General features: G+C 39.7%; 1 protein-coding gene across 1 annotated transcript in view; it reads right to left on the reverse strand.

Annotated features, from left to right (window-relative positions):
- spata6 (spermatogenesis associated 6) overlaps positions 1–23,148 on the reverse strand; it is a 97,027-nt gene that overhangs the window by 11,892 nt on the left and 61,987 nt on the right. The window contains exons 10-11 of the mRNA XM_060829817.1: positions 20,498–20,679; positions 2,010–2,109 (exon numbers count right to left, since the gene is read on the reverse strand). Coding sequence (XP_060685800.1) covers positions 2,010–2,109; positions 20,498–20,679 — 282 coding nt within the window. The remainder of the gene's footprint in view (positions 1–2,009; positions 2,110–20,497; positions 20,680–23,148) is intronic.

Consider the following 23,148-nt stretch of genomic DNA (forward strand, 5'->3'; position numbering starts at 1 on the left):
TGATGAAGTAACAAATAAGATTGATGAGGGCAGAGCAGTAGATGTGATCTATATGGACTTCAGTAAAGCGTTTGACAAGGTTCCCATGGGAGACTGATTAACAAGGTTAGATTTCATGGAATACAGGGATAACTAGCCATTTGGATACAGAACTGGCTCAAAGATAGAAGACAGAGGGTGGTGGTGGAGGGTTGTTTTTCAGACTGGAGGCCTGTGACAAGTGGAGTGCCACAAGGATTGGTGCTGGGTCCTCTACTTTTTGTCATTTACATAAATGATTTGGATGCGAGCATAAGAGGTACAGTTAATAAGTTTGCAGATGACACCAAAATTGGAGGTGTAGGGGACAGTGAAGAGGGTTACCTCAGATTACATAAGGATCTTGACCAGATGGGCCAATGGGCTGAGAAGTGGCAGATGGAGTTTAATTCAGATAAATGCGAGGTGCTGCATTTTGGGAAAGCAAATCTTAGCAGGACTTATACACTCAATGGTAAGGTCCTAGGGAGTGTTGCTGAACAAAGAGATCTTGGAGTGCAGGTTCATAGATCCTTGAAAGTGGAGTCGCAGGTAGATAGGATAGTGAAGAAGGCATTTGGTATGCTTTCCTTTATTGGTCAGAGTATTGAGTACAGGAGTTGGGAGGTCATGTTGCGGCTGTACAAGACATTGGTTAGGCCACTGTTGGAATATTGCATGCAGTTCTGGTCTCCTTCCTATCGGAAAGATGTTGTGAAACTTGAAAGGGTTCAGAAAAGATTTACAAGGATGTTGCCAGGGTTGGAGAATCTGAGCTACAGGGAGAGGCTGAACAGGCTGGGGCTGTTTTCCCTGGAGCATCAGAGGCTGAGGGGTGACCTTATCGAGGTCTACAAAATTATGAGGGCAATGGATAGGATAAATAGACAAAGTCTTTTCCCTTGGGTCGGAGAGTCCAGAACTAGAGGGCATAGGTTTAGGGTGAGAGGAGAAAGATATAAAAGAGACCTAAGGGGCAACTTTTTCATGCAGAGGGTAGTACGTCTATGGAATGAGCTGCCAGAGGATGTGGTGGAGGCTGGTACAATTGCAACATTTAAGAGACATTTGGATGGGTATAGGAATAGGAAGTGTTTGGAGGGATATGGGCCGGGTGCTGGAAGGTGGGACTAGATTGGGCTGGGATATCTGGTCAGCGTGGACGGGTTGGCCCGAAGGGTCTGTTTCCATGCTGTACATCTCTATGACTCCATCCATGGGTGGGCACGGTGGCTCAGTGGTTAGCACTGCTGCCTCACGGTGCAACAGACTCAGGTTTGACTCCAGTGTCAGGCGACTGTGTTAAGTTGACACACTTTCCCCCTGTCTGTATGGGTTTCCTCCAGGTGCTACGGTTTCCTCCCACACACAAAGATGTGCAGATTAGGTGAATTGGCCGTGCTAAGTTGCCAGTGGTGTTCAGACATGCATGGGTTATTAGGTAAATGTACAGTAATAGGGTAGGGGAATGAGTCTGAGTGGGTTACTCTTCAAAGGGACTTATTGGGCCAAATGGCCTGTTTCCACACTGTAGGGATTCTATTCTAAGGGGTTTCACCAGGACTCCTTCTTGTTTAGACTTTCCTGCACCTCTGTGATATAAAGGAAGCAAAACGAATCCTGATGAAATTTACTGACACTGGAAACAACTGGCACCCAGGACTACATTATTTTCACCCACTCCGCACCTGCCTCTGTCCAGCTCCCAGTGGACCCTGAGAGTTAATACATCAATTTCTTCCTACCTTCTGTATGGTATATGGCAATAAGCAGTACAGTAGGATATAGAAGCTACAACAGTAATATATAAGGAGCTAATATATATAGTAATACTTTGATTGTTGAAATTTAAATTCAAATATTTTGCTTTGCCTTCATTTTTGTTGTAGGAATACTGAACACTCTTATGTGACTTCAGGTTCAAGTTCCTGGTGGATTTTTTTCATTCATGTTTTTTAAGATAATAGAAATCAATTTTTTATTGTACTTACAAAATCCAGTCTTTGTCTTGCGCTGTTTGACTTCAAAACTTTTAGAACTCGCTGATGAATTTCTTCCCATTTTGTTGGCCCAAAGGATCCTGGATAAAATCTAAATTATATAAAGCATTTATATTTATTTGCAGCATTAGTAACAAGAGCAAATCTTGCACTCATGAAAAGGTGTTCAGAGTTAAGATGGGGGAATTTTATCCTTTGGAGATTTTCTGAGACTGGGACCAAAGATTAATGCCTGGCCACCTCCATAATCTTACTGGAGGTGCCAATTAAGGCCTGGCCTCTGTTGGGCGTTATCTGCATCATGGAAATAGTCTGCTGCAAGGGAGATCCTGGCAGTATCCTTGTTTTAGCCCCAGGTGCCAGTTACTTTCACTAATTGGCTACTTTCTGATATTGGGTGTGTAGCTGAACCAATCCTTATCCGCCCATGACAAGATTGCCCAAAGACAGGATGCACAGAGTGTTTGACTAACATGTTTTTCTGCACTTCATCTTCTTCCAAGGGCACTTATGTGTGACCTCAGACTCCCTTTCAAAATGTCAAAATGCAATGAGGAGAAAGGAATCTGTTAAATTTAAGCCATGTTTCTGTCAAGATAAAAGCGTCAGTTTTTTATTTCACAAACACAGCACTGTCTTTGCACTGATATGTAAATGATACATAAAAATAATAAGACTTAAGCTCATACCTTGGAAAGAGGAACAATTAAATAAACAAGCATGCTTTCTGAAAAATATTCTTGTATCTCCATTTGAGATTTGATCATGATCTTGTGCTACGCACTTGGTTCTGATATTTCAATAGTGGCAAAAATGGGCTTGGATTGGATTATAGCACAGAAGCTATAGAAGGGTACCCATATTTGTAGCTGAAAGTCACCTTTCAATAGGAAAAGATCGAAGTTGTACACAAGGAGGCAGTTATATGGGAGAAGGTGCAAATAACTGCACACAATTTTGTTCATATTTTCTGCAGTCCATCAACCAATTACAAATTTAAATTGTGAAGTGTCACACTTTTATGGAGGTTGCACTTGAAGTATCATTATTCTTTTACACATAATTCTTCATTGTCCACAAATAGCATGGCATACTTTCTAAAGTACAGAGATAGATGGCAGAAAACAGGTGTTCTTCAGTGGTTACGGAGTTTCTTAGTGGGGCTAACAGCTAATACCTGAAAAAAAAAACCCTGCATTCTCCTAAAAGGCATTGACTTAGTCTTTCAACTTGGTCAAATAATTTAGGCATTTGAGGCTTTGTGCACTCAATGCATATTGGTTACTTCCCATTTCATTTGATATGTCTATCCGATTCTAAAAATACTGATTCTGGATTTGTGACACGGGAGATGAAATTGGTCTCATGAGGCATTTCTTATGACTTCCCTCTCTGGACCATACAGTAATATTGGGATAACAAAGGAATTCTTATTCTCGCTACTTGGAATGGTGTTTCTTACTTAACAGTAGCAACCAAGAAATGTGAAAGAAAGTACTGGCATGAATAAAATATCAAAAAATGATACACTACCCAGCAAAAAAAAACTTATTAAGGCCATAATGTTCAATAAAATTTCACATAATGCACAAAATACTCTTCATAAAAATTGAAATATCATAACATCAAGGGTAGGAATTTGAATAATCCAAGCCCCAGGAGTTTCAATGTGTCCAGTTAATACAGGTAATCTGGGTTCTGGGTGGAGCTTTGTCCAAAATTGGAAAAATAGCAAATGCTAGGATTTAAATAATTATTCAGTTTAAATACACCAACGCGCAATCAGCGTAATTTGCAAAATTGTTACATTTTATGTGAAATTGCTGCCATGCAGGATTTCTGCAGCCATAACTATTCCATCTCTTGCATCAGTTGTTGCCTGGATGTAACACTTTGTGGGCCCCTTATAATTCTTTTAAGGCAATTATGTTTTCTTCATGCAGAATTAGCTCCTGCAGCCCTACTTCCATTATACTGAAATTACACACATCTTGTCTAAGTGGCAAATGTTCACCTAATTTATTAGGCAAAAAGGACCGGATTTTCAGTTTACAAGTTGGGGATGACAATCCATACTAAGTCAAGAACAGATTCTTGACGGTGATTTTTCCCAAATTGTTCATTTAGTGGCAGAGGACTGACACAGCACAACGTAGAGTGCTGAATAGCCTCTTGAAGCTGAGAGCCTTTTAACTTGAATAAACAGCATCCTGCAGTTTAGGCAAGATAGAGGGGATGCTAGCACCTTGAGGGTTCATCTATGAAATTTTCTACATTTTTAATTTAAAAATATAATCCCTTTTAAAGAGAATTACCACTGCAGTTCTGGCCAAACAAGCAGGGAGGACCCCAAAGCCTGTCTGAAGGACAAGTTCCTGATTTTCCAGCAGGAGATCAACTCCAGGAACCTGGTCTAGTCTCTAATTTTGGAATTTTTCTGTCATCTTTGGACAAAAGGCCTTTGATTCCTATGAATTAGCTACCTGTCTTCTGACGGCAATTCAGCCTTGAGTATCAACAGGTCACTGAACTGTAGGAAGACATCACAAAGTTCTCAAAGATCTATCCTTCAAATTTATTTACACACACACACACACACACACACACACACACACACACGTAGCAAACATTACAGGAAACTTAAATCTCAAATTCTAAGAATAAGAAAAATTAGAATTCTCTCTTTAGAAGCTACCTACTTATCTACAGAACGTGTGTTTGGATGATGAATTCAGCAAGGACTATGTTCAATCCACTGAAGTTGAAATGTCTGCTAAAATACTGTCTATGTTGCATAGCGTTACATCTGCTTTATGAGGAATTGTGTTCTGTCACTTTATGCTAAACTAGCATTCCACAAAATTGAGAAATTTTAGAGATATGTGTTTCAAACTTGCTCAAAAAGAACCTGAGTAAAGCTAGACACCAATGTTTATTTTACAATCGTGACAATACTGTCACTTTAAAAGATTATCTTGTCATGTGTTTTTGAAGAGAGGTTGTAAAGGCAGAGGTGCAGAAGTGACTAATGGAGCAGCCTAAGACAAGAATTTAAGTGGCCTTTATGTTTTTTAAAAACAGATTTAATAATGGAAGGAGAGTGGCCAGTGTCCCCCAGATCAGGCGTTCTCATTTTTTTTTAGCTGGAGCAATAGAGGCTGTTTGGGTCCCAGAAGGGTTGCAAGCTTCAGCAAATGATTCCCAACTGTGACTTTCGCTGAAACCTCTCTTGATGTTGTTCCCTCCTAGATTTGAAAACTGCACCTAAGAATCTGTGTCTGAATTAACCTTTTCGCCAAGGTGTATTTATGGTATGTTGCTATATTGGAATAGTTAATTAGTACTAGGTTCTGTATATATTATTCAGTTAATTTTTCCAACAGTTAAGTTATTTCAAATTCCTCTTTCTTTTGTTTATATTTTAACTATATGTTTAAATAACGTCGAGTGGTTTGACCAGTTGCATCAAATCTGGAACACCCACTCACATCTACTTTTAAAGTAAGAGAAAGTTAGAGCCTAGGCTACCTTCTTAAAATATTTTGAAGCGGTCTGGTCTGGTTCATAACACTGCGATTTTTGACTTTTTCTGATGACTAAATTTGTGAATTAAGATCCTCAAAAAATGACTTTGACATTGAGCACATTGTGCTCAGCTTCATAAATTTCGCTGATAAAAGGCTTACATTACATCTTGACATTTCATAAAACAATTTTCTTCTCATATATAAAACAAAGGGGTAACTTCCTATCACATGTTTTACTTAAAGTATTGATAAAAGGTAAGTTGTCATTGTGTGGTCTTGCTAATATCATAAATGCCCAATATGCAGCTGTGAGTAGATCTTTGGTGGACTAGAAAAGGAGAAAAAATATTTTAACAGTCTAAACCAATACCAGTGTTAACTACATAAGCTTCATTATACAAACTCAGTTTAAGTGGTACACTAGTAATTGCCTTTGTAACAGAATGTTCTCAATCATAATGTTTGTCTTTAACACCTGTGTGGTAGGCAGATTCAAAACTGCAACAATACAGGAAATCCCATTTTAATCCTCAAAATACCAACATATAATGACTAAATCAAATTATATAAAAATATTTTAATGGATGACTTAATTAATTGCTTGCAGAATGGCATGATCATTTGGATAATTAAATTATTAATTTCAGTTTAATTTTGTTCTTTATTCGGGCAAAATATGAATTATTTGCGGCTTAGTGAAGGGATAATGAAAACAGTGTTATTTTTCTGTTCAGTCATGAATGCACTTGGTTGATTGTGAACATTTCTCAGGTGGGAGTGACCACTCCTGACATTTGAATAAGTGAGACATCCACGATCTCCAGAAAGATTGAGAGAAAAACTTCCATTTGGTTGGAGTCATGGTTAGCATAAAAGAAGACAGTTGTTGCTATTGGAGGTTATCCAATTCAACTCCAGAATGTCACTGCAAAAGCTCCTGAGATAGTGTTTCAGGTTCAACCATCTTCAGATGCTTCATCAATGACTATCCTCCCAGCTTGAGTTCAGAAATTGAAATATTTGCTGATATTCAGCACTCCATACCACTCATGACTCTACATATATGGTTTCCATATACAGCAAAACCTGGAAAACATTCTGACTTAGGCTGATAACTGAATAGTAACAGCACCAGGTAATGACCATCTTCAAAAAAAGAGAGAATTCAATCCTGTTATTTGTCAATCAATTACATCACCACCACTGAATTCCCACTATCAGTATCCTGGTCATAAACAATGACCAGAAAGTTAACAGGTTGTTGAATCTTGCTACAACAGCAGGTCAGAGGCTAAGGTACTGTGGCTGGTAACCCACCTCCTGACTCTCCAAAGCCTGTCCACCAGCTACAAGCCACAATTCAGGAGTGTAATGGAATGTTATCCAGCTTCTTGGAAGAATACAGTTTCAATAACACTCAAGAAGTATCTATCCAGAACAAAGCAATCCACTTGACTGGCACCTCATCAACATCCTTAAGCACTTAATCTATCCACCATCAATGCACAAGGCACTGTAGATTAGATTCCCTACAGCATGGAAACAGGCCATTTGGTTGGCCTAACAAGTCCACACCGACCCTCCAATGAGTAACCCACTCAGACCTGTTTCCTGACATTTACCCCTGACTAATGCACCAAACACTATGGGCAATTCACCTGTGAGAGAAAACCGGATCACCTGGCAGAAAACCATGCAGACACAGGGAGAATGTGCAAACTCCACACAGTCAGTCACCTGAGGCAGGGAATTGAACCCGAGTCCCTGGCACTGTGAGGCAGCAGTGCTAACCACTAAGCTACCGTGCTACCCGCTAATGTACCTCTAAAAGACACACTGCAGTAACTTGCTAAAATTCATTTGACAACACTTCTAACTCTCAACACCAATCATCTGGAAGTAAAAGTAAGCAAACATATTGGAATGCTACTGCTTGCAATTCCCCTTTAAGTTTCAAACCAACTTGAATATGAAATGTATCATTGTCCCTTCTCTTTGATGCACCAAGTTCCTGGATCTCCTTTTCTAATAGTACTGCGCCATACAGAATGTAGGGGTTTGAGGTTATCATCATCCACTTTTGGAGGGTAATTAGAAATGACAACAAATGGTGGCCACGTTAATGATGTTCATATACCATGAATGAAAATAAAAGGATTCATTGGCAAGTTACTGCAGTGGAAGCTTAACTGTTGCTAACAAAATGCTCCATATTGAATCCAAACATTCATGTTTGATTCTGAGTACTGAAGAACAGCTACACTGGAATTGAAATGTTACTCTGTTTCTCTATCCATTGATGGTGCCAGAATTGCTGGGTTTCTCTGGCACTTTCTGTTTCTATGAATGATTAGATGCATGAAATGTCTCCTGCATCCAATAACCTTTAGATCAAGAAACACTGAACCATTTTTCTTTTGGAAGCAAACGTGAATGGCATTTGTTGAAAACAAGTGTCTGAAATCCAGCCAAATTTTTTTCTGTGAACATTCAAGTTGTATTATGGGTGTGCGATTGCTCATTTCCTATTGAATTTCAAATAGCATATAGCTAATTCATTTGCATCTAATATTTTTCTCACTCATCCATTGTATTTCATAGAACAATAAATCCTTGCAACAATGATTTTGAATCAACAAATAGAGAATTCAGCCATTTGCCATTCTTACCCACTAGTCTGCGCTATTGCATAGAGCAAATGCATTGCCACTTTATTTGATGAAAATGAGATGCTCAAAGTCATTGTGACATTTCGATTAGTCCTAGGGTTGTCTGCACCTGCTGTTGTCTAGGAATCTAGAATCAATGACTGATCTCCAGGGCTCTACTCTTGGAGATGCATGAGAAAATGTGAAAGGAGAGTTTGCAGTTTGCCTGTTCATCACTTTTTGTGTTCCATATTTAAGCTCTGGCCTCAAGTCCTTTCTGTCTACCATCATGAAAGAGAACCCATGTGTTCTAAGGAGATGCAAACACTGGCCAGATGGCATAAGTAGCATAACTCCCAACTGAGTACAAAATTGAAGAGAAGATGAGATGGATTTACAAAATATATTGAATCATCAATAAAAGATTAATTTAAACACATTTTTCGAAGAGAATTTACAGAAATTATAGTTAATTAATATAGAGGTGTTGTCCCAAATAGAATGCAATGAACACAAAAACACAGGACTATATAGCTACACCTGATAAAACTAGGTATCTTCAATAGGTATTTGTTCATCTTAAACAAGCTTTGTTTGAAATAAAAAACAAAGAATTGTGGTTGATGGAGATCAGAAACAAAAATAGAATCAGAAATTGCTGGAAAATCTCAGAGGTCTGGCAGCATCTGTGGACAGGAAGCAGAGTCAACATTTTGGGACTGGTGTCTCTTCTTCAGAACTGATTGCAGTGAGAAAAAGATTTTTCCAGCAATTTCTGATTTTATTTGAAATAAAGTTCACTCAACATGACATCATTTTATTTAAGTAACTGTACAAATGTCAACGTGAATACTTAGAAGAGTGTAAAGGCAAAGCAGCATACTTAAGAGGAAAATCAGGAGGGCAAAAAGGGGATATTAAATAGCCTTGGCAAATAGGGTTAAGGAGAATCCAAAAGGATTTTATAAATACATTAAGGACAAAAGGGCAACTCGGAAGAGAATCGGGCCCCTCAAAGATTAGCAAGGCAGCTGGAATGTGGAACCCCAGGAGATGGGGGAGATATTAAATGAGTATTTTGCATCAGTGTTTACTGTGGAAAAGGACATGGAACACATAAAATGTGAGGAAATAGATGGTGACATCTTGAAAAATGTCCATATTACAGAGGAGAAGATGCTGGATGTCTTAAAAAGCATAACGTCCCCAGGACCTGATCAGGTATACCCGAGAAATCTGTGGGAAGCTAGGGAAGTGATTGCTGGGCCACTTGCTGAGATATTTGGATCAATAGTCACAGGTGAGGTGCTGGAAAACTGGAGGTTGGCTAATGTGGTGCCAATATTTAAGAAAGGTGGTAAGGAAAAGCCTGGGAACAGTAGACCAATGAGCCTGACATCAGTGGTAGGCAAGTTGTTGGAGGGAGCCCATAGGGACAGGATTTACATGTATTTGGAAAAAGCAAGGACTGATTAGGGACAGTCAACATGGCTTTGTGCATGGGAAATCATGTCTCACTAACTTAATTGAGTTTTTCGAGGAAGTCATGAAGAGGATTGATGAGGGCAGAGCACTGGACACGATCTACATGGACTTCAGTAAGGTGTTCGACAAGGTTTCTCATGGGAGACTGGGTGAGCAAGCTTAGCTCACATGGAATGCAGGGAAAACTAGCCATTTGGATACAGAACTGGTTCGAAGGCAGAAGACAGACGGCAGTGGTGGAGGGTTGCCTTTCATCCTGGAGGCCTGTCACCAGTGGGGTGCCACAAGGATTGATGCTGGGTGCACAGCTTTTTGTCATTTGTATAAATGATTTGGATGTGAACATAGGAAGCATAGTTAGAATGTTTGCAGATGATATCAAAATTGGAGGTGTAGTGAACAGTGAAGAAGGTTATCTCAGAGTGCAACTAGATCTTGATCAGGTGGGCCACTGGGCCGAGGAGTTGCAAATGAAGTTTAGTTTAGATAAATGTGAGAAGCTGCACTACAGAAAGGCAAATCAGGGCAGGGCTTATACATTGAATGGTAAGTTCCCGGGGGGTGTTGCTGAACATACAGACATTGGTGTGCAGGTTTGTAGTTCCTTGAAAGTAGAGTTGCTGGTATATAAGATAGCGAAGAAGGCGTTTGGTATGCTTTTCTTTATGGCTCAGAGCATCGAGTATAAGAGTTGGGAGGTCATGTTGCCGCTGTACAGGTTAGAGGAGAAAGTGAGGACTGCAGATGCTGGAGATCAGAGCTGAAAATTGTTTGCTGGAAAAGCGCAGCACGTCAGGCAGCATCCAAGGAGCAGGAGGATCAACGTTTCGGGCATGAGCCCTTCTTCCCATTTTCAGCTGTCCAGGTTAGACCACTATTGAAATATTGCCTGCAATTCTGATCTCCCTTCTATTGGAAAGATGTTGTGAAACTTGAAAGGTTTCAGAAAAGATTGACAAGGATGCTGGCAGAGTTGGACGGTTTGCGCTACATGGATAGGCTGAGGCTGTTTTTCCTGGAGCATTGGAGACTTATAGAGGTTGATAAAATCATGAGAGGCATGGATAGGGTAAATAGACAAGATCTTTTCCCCAGGGTGGGGTGGGGGGGTCCAGAACTAGAGGGCAAAGGTTTAGGCTGAGAGGGGAAAAATTTAAATGGGACTTAAGGAGCAATGTTTTCATGCAGAGGGTGGCGTAAGGATGGATTGAGCTGCCAGAGAAAGTGGTAGAGGCTGATACAATTACAACATTTAAACGGAATCTCAATGGGTATATGAATAGGAAGTGTTTAGAGGAAGATGGGCCAAGTGCTGGCAAATGTATGAGTTTATTTTCAGACAGCTGGTTGGCATGGATAAGTTGTTTCCGTGCTGGACATCTCTCTGACTCTATGATTGTATGTGCCAAAATGAATCAGAATGCATAAGGGATAAACCTGAGAAAATTATTTTATTTTGTGAAAGAATCTATGGCAAATTTATTACATAACTCAACCAAATTCAGAAAATGATTTTGGACGGATGAAACTCATACATCTTTTAAAAACATAAGCTCAAAACTATGGTTGTCACTTACGAAATCCACATATGAACTATAGGGCAAAGGAAGAGCTGCTTGAAATTGTAAGAGCGAAAAGGAACTCTGAGACGTAACATTGATAAATAAAATGTCAGCATTTAGGCCATTTCAACAGCTGAAAAGCTATTGTGATTTCGTCTACAGGGCAAAGTGGAGGGCAGCAGAAAGTCAACCTACATGCATTTGGATCTCCGATGATAGAGATATATTTCAGGTGAACTACTGTCAATGTGTGACAATAGCACAAGACTGAGAAACACGACATACCATGACAGCAATGTCGGTTTAAGCAGCAGCAGTCAGTGGTACTGCTATTCATTTGCCTGCAGATATAAGTATCCACATAGCATTGAGTTGATATGATTTTGTCTTTTAGTTTTTCATCTGAGTGAAAAAAAGGAAATACTCTCCATTTTATGTATTATCTTAGTTGAATGGCAAACTGTACACTAATATAACTTATCTACATAGTAGCTGCTCTAAAATGTCAGCAGATATTACCTGGACACTTTTCCAGATGCTTGCTGAAGTTGTAAAGAATATAGGATAACATCTAACCTGTTTTTTTGATACAATGAATTGTAAGATGTTGTCTTCACTTTTGCACCCCACCTAAATAACAAACTTTCAGCAAAGTCAGTTCAATTGTTAGTAGATGATTAACATCACTGATTCAATACAGAAGGTGATCTGCACTCAATCACTTCACTCTGACACGCTCTCCATTCAGCAAGATGTGTGACAGCACAGCGCAAAACCCCTTAACACCAACTGCCGTGCCAACTTTGAGTCAAAAGGTGTCAATACTTCTGACCTTTTTAAGGCTTGCTTCACCTCCTGGTAAGCTTTCTCATATTCCTGGGTCCATTTCCATACCACCGTTTTCCCAGCAACCAATTCTTGCCATAGTAATTTAGAAATCCCAAGAAGATTCTCAGTTGAGACACATTCTCTGGTCTGGGAGCCTTCATGAAAGCCTCGATCTTCTTGGGTGCCTTGTGTAGTTCCTTGCAATCAATTACATGGCCCAGGAACTCTATGGAGTCTTTAAGGACTCACATTTCTCACTTTTACTTGTAGGCCATGTTGCTGCAACCTGCTTAGGGTTTCTTCCAGGTTTTTCAAATGCTCCTCTTCAGAGGATCCAGCAACCAAAATATCATCCAGACAACACTGGATACTTGGCAATCCACTCAAACTTTGATCTATGGCCCTCTGGATTAGAGCTGGCACTGATATGAAGCCAAAAGGCAGTCACTTGTAGCGGAACAGTCCCCGAGTATCACTATTGTCAGAGGTGCTGGGACTTCACAGACACCATCTTCAAGTAGGCCTGCAATATATCAATTTTTGAGCATTTCTTTCCCTCAGCCTTCCAGTGAACAAGTCTTCAATGTGTGGGAGTAGGTATTGATCTGCACACAGGACTGGGTTGACTGTGACCTTAAAGTAACCACAAATCCTCAACACGCCTTCTGTTTTTAGGACTGGGATGATTGGAGTGGCCCATTCACTGGTGGTTACTGATGCCAATGCTTTCAGGTTCACCAGCCATTCAAGTTCGGTCTCCACCTTAGGATGCATGGTATATGATACTGGATGTGCCTTCAGGCTTCTTGGATGAGCCTCATGCTTCAACAGTTCATTTCTCCAGGGTTCCCTTGAAGACATAGAGTTATAGAGACGTACAGTATGGAAACAAATCCTTCAGTCCAACTCATCCATGCTGACCAGATATCCTAAATTAATGTAGTTCCAGTTGCCAGCATTTGGCCCATATCCCTCTAAACCCTTCCTATTCATATAGCCATCTAGATGCTTTTGAAATGTTGTAATCGTACTAACCTCCATCACTTCCTCGCAGCTTATTCCAAGCACACACCACTCTCTGCATGAAAAAACCCTTTTGGGTTCCTTTTGCTTATACCCTTGAGTCTGCCAGCCTATTAACCATGCCAAAATTTAACTTTGATTTCTTTAACCTGACTTATGCATAAGAGTCTCTTTCACTATGTCCAGAGACAGTTTAAGCATACTGGTCATTTAGCTATACTTTTACTAGTACATAGCCTTTCAGTGGCATCACCTGTTCCATTTATTTCCTTAATCCTGGCAAACTTCAATAGCAGTGCCTTTAGCTTTGCCCTAAATATTCATTCGGGAATCAAAGACATGTTTGCACCCGTATTTATTTCCATCTTTACGGCCTTACTCTCTAAGTTGGGAAGAACTCAGGAAAATAAATATTAATGTTCACCTTACAGAAGAGGAAGTGCTGGAGGTCTTAGAAAATATAAAGATGGATAAATCTCTGGGACCTGATCCAGTGCATCCCAGAACATTGTGGGAAGTTAGGGAAGAAATTGTGGGACCTCTTGCAGAAATATTTGAATCATTTATAACTACAGGTGAAGTTGCCAGATGACTGGAGAGTGGCTAGTGTTGTGGCTTTGTTTAAGAAGGGATGTAAGGAGAAGCCTGGGAACAATAGACCTATGAGTCTGATTTTGATGGTGGATAAGTTGTTGGAAGTGATTCTGAAAGATAGGATTTGTATGCATTTGGGGAGGTAAGGAATGATTATGGATAGTCAACATGCTTTTGTGTGAAGAAAATCGTGTCTTACAAACTTGATTAATTTTTATGAGGAAGACTAATGAAGGCAGAGCGGTAGATATTGTTCACTTGGGCTGAGGTAAAGTCTTTGATGAGATTTCGCGTGGTAAACAAATTCATAAAGTTCGATCATATGGGACTCAGTGAGCTTCTCAACTGGATACAAAATTGGCATAATGGCAGGAGACAGAGAGTGATGGTGGAGTTGTTTTTCGGACTGGAGGCCTGTGATCAGCAGTGTTCCGCAGAAATTGGCACTGGTTCCACTTTTGTTTGTGATTTACATAAATTATTTTTATGAGAATATAGAAGGCCTGGTTAATAAGTTTGTAGATGACACCAAAGTTGGTAGCATAGTGGACAGTGAAGAAGGTTATCTATGGTTACAAAGAGATCTTGATCAACTGGGTCAATGGAGTGAAGAGTGGCAAATGGAGTTTAATTTGGATAAAGGTGAGGTATTGCATTTTGGTAAACAAACAAAGGCAGGACTTATACAGTTGAAAGTAGGGTCTTGGGTAGTGTTGTAGAACAGAGAGACCAAGGGGTTCAGGGATATAATTCTTTGAATTTTGTGTCAAATATAGATAGGGTGGCTAAGAAGACATTTAGTAGGCTTGCCTTCCTTGTCCTCTGAATTGTCTCTTTTAAACACCCCTTCTCTTGCTTGAGCTGTACTTAGTAATCAAAAGATGTGCGATGGAAAAGCACAGCTGGTCAGGCAGCATCCGAGGAGCAGGAGAGCTGACATTTCGAGCAATAGCCCTTCATCAGGAATGTGGTGGTTGTGTTGGGGGGTGCCCAGAGATAAATAAGAGGGGGATAGGTAGCTTGGAAGGTGATAGGTAGATGCTGGTGGGGGTGATGTTGAAGGTGGAATGAATAGGTGGGAAGGAAGATGGACGGTGCTGAGTTGGAGGGTTGGATTTGGGATAACGTGGGCGGAGGGGAAATGAGGAAACTGGTGAAATCAACATTGATGCCTTGTGGTTGGAGGGTCGCAAGGTGGAAGATGAGGCATTCTTCCTCCAGGTGTCGGGTGGCTAGGATTTGGCAGGGGAGGAGGGCCAGGACTTACATGTCCTTGGCCGATTGGGAAGTGGAATTGAAGTGGTCAGCCATGGGCCGGTGGGGTTGTTTGGTGTGAGTATCCCAGATATGTTCTCTGAAACATTCTGCAAGTTGGCAAGTTAGTAGATGAAGTGTTTGGATGTGCAAGCAAATCTCTCCTGGATGTGGGAGGATCCTTTGGCACCTTGGATAGAGGTGAGGCAGGGGGTGTGGATGCAAGTTTTACACCTCTTACGGTGGTACGGAAAGGTGCCAGAGTGGAGGGTGGATTGGTGGGGGGCATGGACCTAATGAGGGAGTCATGGAAGGAAGGCTGATAGGGTTGGAGAGGGAAATGTATCTCTTGTGGTGGGATCTGACTGTAGGTGGCAGAAGTGGCAGAGGATGATGCGTTGTATCCGGAGATTGGCTGTTTGCAACAAGCAAGAAACTATGCTTGCCCATGCTTGCAAAACTAATAATAGTGTCCAACATCTCGTGCGATTTCACAACTAGATAAAATTTGTTAAATATTACTGAAAGTGCAGTGAAGTATGTTGACATAATTTAGATTGCTAGTTGGTTTTGAGGTGTGGAGTACTTGTGTGTACAGGACGCTGCACACACATGCATGGCCTTTATGTTTGTAGGCAAAAAAAATACAGTCACAAGGTTCTGTATTTGTAGGCAAAAAAAATACAGTCACTCAAGTTCTCCTGAGTGGAAGAGTAGAGACTTTGACAAAATATATTTTCTTTCAGTAGTACTCAACAACTGTTATTTTGTATTCAGGCAATAATTATATTGATATTACATACAAAAGGTACCACACACATACTGAGGCTGTTTATTTTCTGTAAACATTCATAGATCAATGTATTGAGTTCAATTATTTTCTCCAAATAACATTCTTTCCATCAGAAAAAATTGGAACTAAGTATAATACTCAAGTATAAAACCCAATATAAAACTCAGGTTAAAAGTTGAGACATTGTGACCACTACTATCAAAGACCACGTTTACAAATCAATGCAGAACTGTTGACATTGTAAAACAGGAGGGTGAAAATCATCTAACTCTAATTGTGTATTTGTAAACTGTCCTAGGAAATTGATGTTTATTTCTAAGCTATAGTTTTCTATGTTGATCAGATTACATTGGAGTAAAAGATTTTGAATTAGTAGAAATATCAGATGATTTTGCAGTATGGTCTTAGGAAAAATTTTTATTTTTTAATGATGAATATCAGCTCATGAACATTGGAAAATTGGGCACCAAGCTTGAAAAACATGTCAATTAAATGATTCCTGGATCCATCTGAGGAACATTTGGTTAAAACCCTTGCCGTAGTGACCCATAAAGAACTGAATCAATAACAATTTCTTGGAAAAGAAATGCAATTTCTAAATGTATGGTCTGCAATCAATATAGGAGCTGTGAAACAGGTCACAAATCAATTTTTAAAAAAATGACATTCATGACCCCTGAGTTTAGAATCTCATGTTGATATACTTCTTACTGAAAACATATGTATTGAAAACCTTGCTTTTCATTTCAGACACAGCAAGACTGAAGCAAATTACTGCCCAAATTTTCATTTTAGTTTTTTTATACACAATCTCAAAATTGCTGTCACTGATGAACTTAACATCAGTGATAATGGAGTGTTACTAAATAGCAATTGAATGACTATCAGTTAGCATTCAGGTACAGTTAATTGAAGGATACTCTAGGATTGATTGTCAGATTTTAAACACTGTGATACTTCAGACATATGTTACACGAAGACAGCTTCTTAATGCCAGCAAACTACCTAATCAAATACGTGGTTCTCATGACAAAACCAACATGTTTAACATTTCATGTTAAATTAGCTTTTGTAGAGGCTACAATTTGTCATGTCAAATATAAGCTGAAAAGCTTCTCTATGTGTCATAACAATTCTTTGAACTACCTGGTCTGTTGTGGAGACAATATATAGTGCTCTGGTATCACTCATGCAGCAGATCAATATCAGCAAGAGTGGGAAAAGGTTATCCAAAGTTTCAAATGAACAAAAGCAGAACAAAAGATATTACTGCTAAGCTGCACAGTTGGTCAATTGTACTAAGCGGAATTTTGATGGAGCAGCATACAGGAGAAGGGATAAATACAGAGACAGTTGATATATTCTCCAGTCTACCAGAACTTCTGGTCATTGTCAAGCATTGCGAAGGAATCTGGTAGTCAACATGGTATGAAGATTTGTGCAGAGCTAGGTGTCCATTCTTTTCAGTGGTGTTCAAAATGCAGCATCTGGAAGCCAATTTCTCAGTTTCGACTACATCACAAACAGAAGCCAAGTAAGATCTCAATGTTGCAAGGCAGGTTTCAGACTGAGATTGTAGGATATGCTTATTGTCAAGCCTATTGTCAGACAAGCTCAGACTGCTAATATCATGTCTATGACACCAGCCCTCAAGATGACATGAATGATCTCTCAGCAAAACGACAAAATGTGCTTGAGGAGATTTCGAAGGACTGTTGAGGCACTGTCCCAAGGAAGTAGCAATGCTCCACAGAACATTAAATTGCTTTTGCTTCCTGAAGGACAAGGGTTTATTTAAATATATAATAAGACATAGAGAGAGGCCAAAATGAACATAGGCATTGTGAGAACGAGGCTGAGGAAATAATACTGATGAAACAGAAAATAATAGCAGAGTTGAATAACTACTTTGCATCAATCTTTATGAAAGAAGACACTAATAGCATTCCAAAAAATATTAAATAATTAGGGCTGAAAGAAGGAAAGGAAATGAATATAATAATTATCACTAAAGAAAAATTGCTCGGAAAATTAATGGTGCTAAAGGTTGATGAGACCTGAAGGATGCGTCCCAGGATATTTAAAGAAATAGCTACAGAGATGGCTGATGCATGGGTTGTAATTGTCCAAAAATTGGAAAAGTGCTGGATGATTGGAAAACTGCCAACGTAGTACCTTTATTGAAAATGGGAAGGAGACAAAAACAGATAACTGTAGGCCAATTATCCTGATATCAGTTATCGGCAAAATGTTAAAATCTATTATAAAGGGTGTAATAACAGAGCATTTAGAAATACATAGTATGATCAAGCAAAGTCAACATGGCTTCATGGCGGGGAAATTATGCATGAAAAATTCATTAGAGTTCTTTGAAGAGGTAAACAGGCAGAATAGGTAAAGGGAATGCAGTGGATGGAATGCATTTGGATTTCTAGAAGATGTTCAATAGAGGACTACATGTTAGTCTACTTGGTAGGAGGAGTTGAAGGTTTTCAAATCAGCTATGATCTTATTAAATGATGGAGCAAACTCAATGGCCTGAATAGCTTACTTCTGCTTCTCCATCATGTGATTTTTCAGTTTTATGGACAACATTTATCCTCTTACCACTGCCAATCTGCCAAAGCTTTGTAGATATCTATCAGACCAGACTGCAGATCATGCTGAGATAGTGCAAACCAAATTCTACTTGAGGATATCCTGCAGTCTCCCACACTGAATATTAACAGCTTTACACCAGCCATGCTGTAGCCATTGGGGTGTCACGGTGCAGGAGCACCTGGATATGTAAAAGCACTTGGAAGAAAGTCACTAAGCAAATGTACAGGTTAAAATTAGACTTTGTATGAAATATTGAATGGTTTGATTGATAAAGTAGGTTTGGAACTTTTGTTTTATGTTAGCTTTTATTTCAGGACTGTGGCCAACTAAGCATGAGGATAGTCAGTAACAGAGGGAAGGTAAGGTTGAGATTGTAGTTGATGAGAGAATTGGGGTTACATTCACTGATATTGCAATCAAACAAACTAATCAGGAACTGTTTAACTGATTCAGAGATGTGTTAGTTGTGTTCCTCATCTATCTTCCTCTCACCACCCAAGTCCTCTTTTTACTCCTTTGCCTCAGTAGCTTGGCACATAATGGGTGGCCAAGTTTGTGCTAACCTAAGTCTGCTGCACATTTTATACATCCATAACAAATCATAACATACAGTCTGGTGAGTAATGGAGGACTCCCTCTGTGTAGTTCAGAATTGGGTGCATTGTTGAAGCACTTCTATAATTTGTTCAATGTCATTTTGTATGGAACTAAGGATTTGTTATTTGCACTGTGTTCATACGTTGCAGGTTACACACAGGATATAGGAACCATGGGATCAAATTGCACGCCAAGTGAAATAGAAACTAATGCATTATTGACAAGGAGCAAGTGATCTGAGCAGAACCTTGGAAGGCAGAACTATGGCCTTCAACATAAGCCACATGACTCATTGCATACTTCAGCAAATTTAAATAGGAGAGTCAGAAAGGGTGGTGCTGGAAAAGCAAAGTATTTGAGGAGCAGGAGAGTCAACATTTCAGGCATAAGGCCTTCATCAGGAATTCCTTACGAAGGGCTTATGCCCCGAATTCCTGATAAAAGGCTTTTGCCCAAAACATCGATTTTCCTGCACCTCGGATGTTGCCTGACCTGCTGTGCTTTTCCAGCACCATTCTAATCTAGACTTTGATTTCTAGCATCTGCAGTCCTCACTTGTGCCTTATGCCCCAAATGTCGACTCTCCTGTTCCTCAGCTGCTGCCTGACCTGCTGTGTGCTTCCAGCACCACCCTTTTTGACTCTGACTCTCTAGCATCTGCAGTCCTCACTTTCACCTAAATTTAAACGACAGGATAGATGACCAAATACTTCTATTAACTCTCATTAAAAACCATTTAGCAGCTTCTGAGAATATTTCATTATTGCTTTAAATAGCACTGCTTCCTGCTGGTGAACATATGCTAATTTGTCCGAGTTTAAGAAAAACATTGACTATAGTGTTGAGTTATGAAAATAGCATCAGTAGCATCATAGCAGTGTTTCACAGGTAACAACATTTTATAACTGAAACATTAAGCACAGTGCTGAAAATATAGCTCCAATGCAAAAGCGAGGTTTTCCTTAATTTGAACGAAAGAATCAAGAATTGATTCAATTAATGACCGAAGATAAGGTGTGATGGTACTAGTTTCGTGGAGGATAATGGCCTGGTCATATTGTCACGAGACCAATAATCCAGAGACCCAGGTAGTGCTCTAAATTTCAATCCCACCATGGCAGCTTTGAATTTGAATTCACTTTTAAAACCATCTGGAATTAAGGGTTTAATAACGACCATGAACCCTCTGTTAATTATTGTAAAAATCCATCTGATTCATTAATGTTCTTTAGGGAAGGAAACTATTATCCTTACCCAGTCTTGCCTACATGTGACTCTAGACCCAAAGCAATGTGGTTGCTTAACTGCTCTCTGTGTAATTAAGGATGGCAATGAGTTCTGGCATGGGCACGATGCTCACATCTTGTGAATGAATAAAAAATGTCTAACCTGCACAATCAAAGGGAATGACCAGACCAGAAGTATTAACTCACCAGAATGTATAAACGTTATTCATCAACCTTAAAAAGGTGCATTTACATACATATACAATACATGAACAGACATAAATATATACATCAATGGTCTGAAATGTGCATGGATTTAAAAGAAAAGAATGAATAAATACCTTTCTCGAAGAGATAATCGATTTAACACAGGGCTTTGTTTCTGGAAGGATGAGGTTGTTAAATAGTTCATTGAAGTCATGGTAGGGGAGAGTTGTCTGCCAGCTGGTTCTGACATAATAAGCTCATCAGTGTCTTCAAAAGAATTATCTTGCAGATCTTTCTCACGAGGTTTCTTGATCATCTAGAAGATAATAAAACAGCTGTAATTATCACTAGAAATACACAAAGGAAGCCTTGTCCTTGGCAAATACCAGTCTTTAGAAATTCAGTCGTATCCTTATGCTTCAAAATTAAGGTCTGTCCATGCTTTTTAATTGGTAGAGACTACATAAAACAGCAACTCTGTTTTGTTAAATGAATAAATTGCTTATGCTATGATTTGAGTTGCTAATTATCAAATACAGCTTTTTTCTTTCTAATAATGAACATGGTTGAGTAGACGATAATGTCTAAATAGTGTTAAAGTAAAAATTTGGTTCAGTATTTTCTGACTGTCCTTTGTTACGTTCCTGACATAAATCACATATTTTTCAATCTCTTATTAGCATTGTCATGGAAAATGTATTGGTACGTAAATGAAGGTTTTGCACTTATCATGCATTTCTTTCAATCCAATGCGTGCATAAAAATGCCAACATTAACGTCACACTTTCAAACCAATTATTTTCAATTACATATTCTTGAAAAATAAAAACTGACTTGACCGTCAATAGAAAAACAATGTGAGGGCAAAGGTACCCCAAAAGATACACCTTATATCACTTGCTGAGATCAAATGATTTATCAATTTTGATCGGTAAGGACAAAAGAATCATGAAGAAAAGGGACCAAGTGCTAAATCTTGCATTTTCTTAACTGTCAGTTTCATAGTTTTTTTCCTATTTACTTGTGACACATGGGCAATGCAGGCTGACCAGCATTTACTGCCTGTAACTAGCTGCTTTTGAGAAAGTGATGGTGAGCTGCTGCAATCTACATGCGATAGGTTGACCAACAATGCCCTTATCGAAGAAATTCAAGATTTTTGACTCAGTGACAGTGATGGAACAGTGATATAGTGAATCAGGAAAGTGAGTGGCTTGGACGGGAAATTGCGGATGGTGATGTTCCCATGTATCTGGTAACTTTGTCCTTCTATGTGGAAGTGGTTGTGAGTTTAGAAGATGCTAAGGATCATTTGGAAATTTCTGCATTCCTCGTGTAGACGGACCATACTACTGCTCCTGAGTCTGGTGGTGGAGGGAGTGGATACTTGTGGATTTGATGTCAATCAAGTGGGCTGCTTTGTCCTGGATGGATTGAGCATTTTTTAGGACCAAAGATTATATCCTTGTGCCTGTTCATGAGTTGGTGCAATATATAACAAAAAATAATCTGACAGAGTCATACAGTATTAGAGATGTACAGACCCTTTGGTCCAACTCATTTAAGCTGACCAGATATCCCAACCCAATGTAGTCCATCCTGCCAGCACCCGGACTATATCACTCCAAACCCATCCTATTCATATACCATCCAGATGCCTCTTAAATGTTGCAATTGTACCAGCCTCCACCACTTCCTCTGGCAGCTCATTCCATACATGTACCACCCTCTGTGTGAAAATGTGGCCCCGTAGGTCTCTTTTATATCTTTCCCCTCTCACCCTAAACCTATGCCCTCTAGTTCGGGACTCCACAACCCTAGGGAAAAGACTTTACCCTATCCATGTCCCTCATAATCTTGTAAACCTCTATAAGGTCACCCCTCAGCCTCCGACGCCCCAGCCTGTTCAGCCTCTCCCGATAGCTCAAATCCTCCAACCCTCCAATCCTTGTAAATCTGTTCTGAACCCTTTCAAGTTTCACAACATCTTTCCGATAGGAAGGAAACCAGAATTGCTCGCAATATTCCAACAGTGGCCTAACCAATGTCCTGTACAGCCACAACATGACCTCCCAACTCTTGTACTCAATACACTGACCAATAAAAGAAAGCATACCAAACACCTTTTTCACTATCCTATCTACCTGTGACTCCACGTTCAAGGAGCTATGAACCTGCACTCCAAGGTCTCTTTGTTCAGCAACACTCTCTAGGACCTTACCATTAAGTGTGTAAGTCCTGCTAAGATTTGCTTTCCCAAAATGCAGCACTTTGCATTTATCAATGAAACTCTATCTGCCACTTCTCAGCCCACTGGCCCACCTGGTCAAGATCCTGTTGTAATCTGAGGTAACCATCTTCACTGACCACTAAACCTCCAATTTTGGTGTCATCTGCAAACTTACTAATTGTACCTCTTATGTTCGCATCCAAATCATTTATGTAAGTGATAAAAAGTAGAGGACCCAGCACCGATCCTTGTGGCACTCCACTGGTCACAGGTCTCCAGTCTGAAGTAACTATCTCCTAGTATAGCTTTTGTGCACCCTATTTTGGCATTAAGCTTGCATGGTGAACAGATGGTCCGGGTTCTATTTATGAGGTTGTGAAAAGACCAAATCTTACAAGTGTGGAACTGCAGGAATTCCCATGTTTTTAGTCATAGGTAGATAGGATAGTGAAGAAGGCATTTGGTATGCTTTCCTTTATTGGTCAGAGTATTGAGTACAGGAGTCGGAGGTTATGTTATAGCTGTACAGGGCAGTGGTTAGGCCACTGTTTAAAT

Source organism: Hemiscyllium ocellatum, chromosome 9 (assembly GCF_020745735.1).
Source record: "Hemiscyllium ocellatum isolate sHemOce1 chromosome 9, sHemOce1.pat.X.cur, whole genome shotgun sequence".
Taxonomy (NCBI): domain Eukaryota; kingdom Metazoa; phylum Chordata; class Chondrichthyes; order Orectolobiformes; family Hemiscylliidae; genus Hemiscyllium; species Hemiscyllium ocellatum.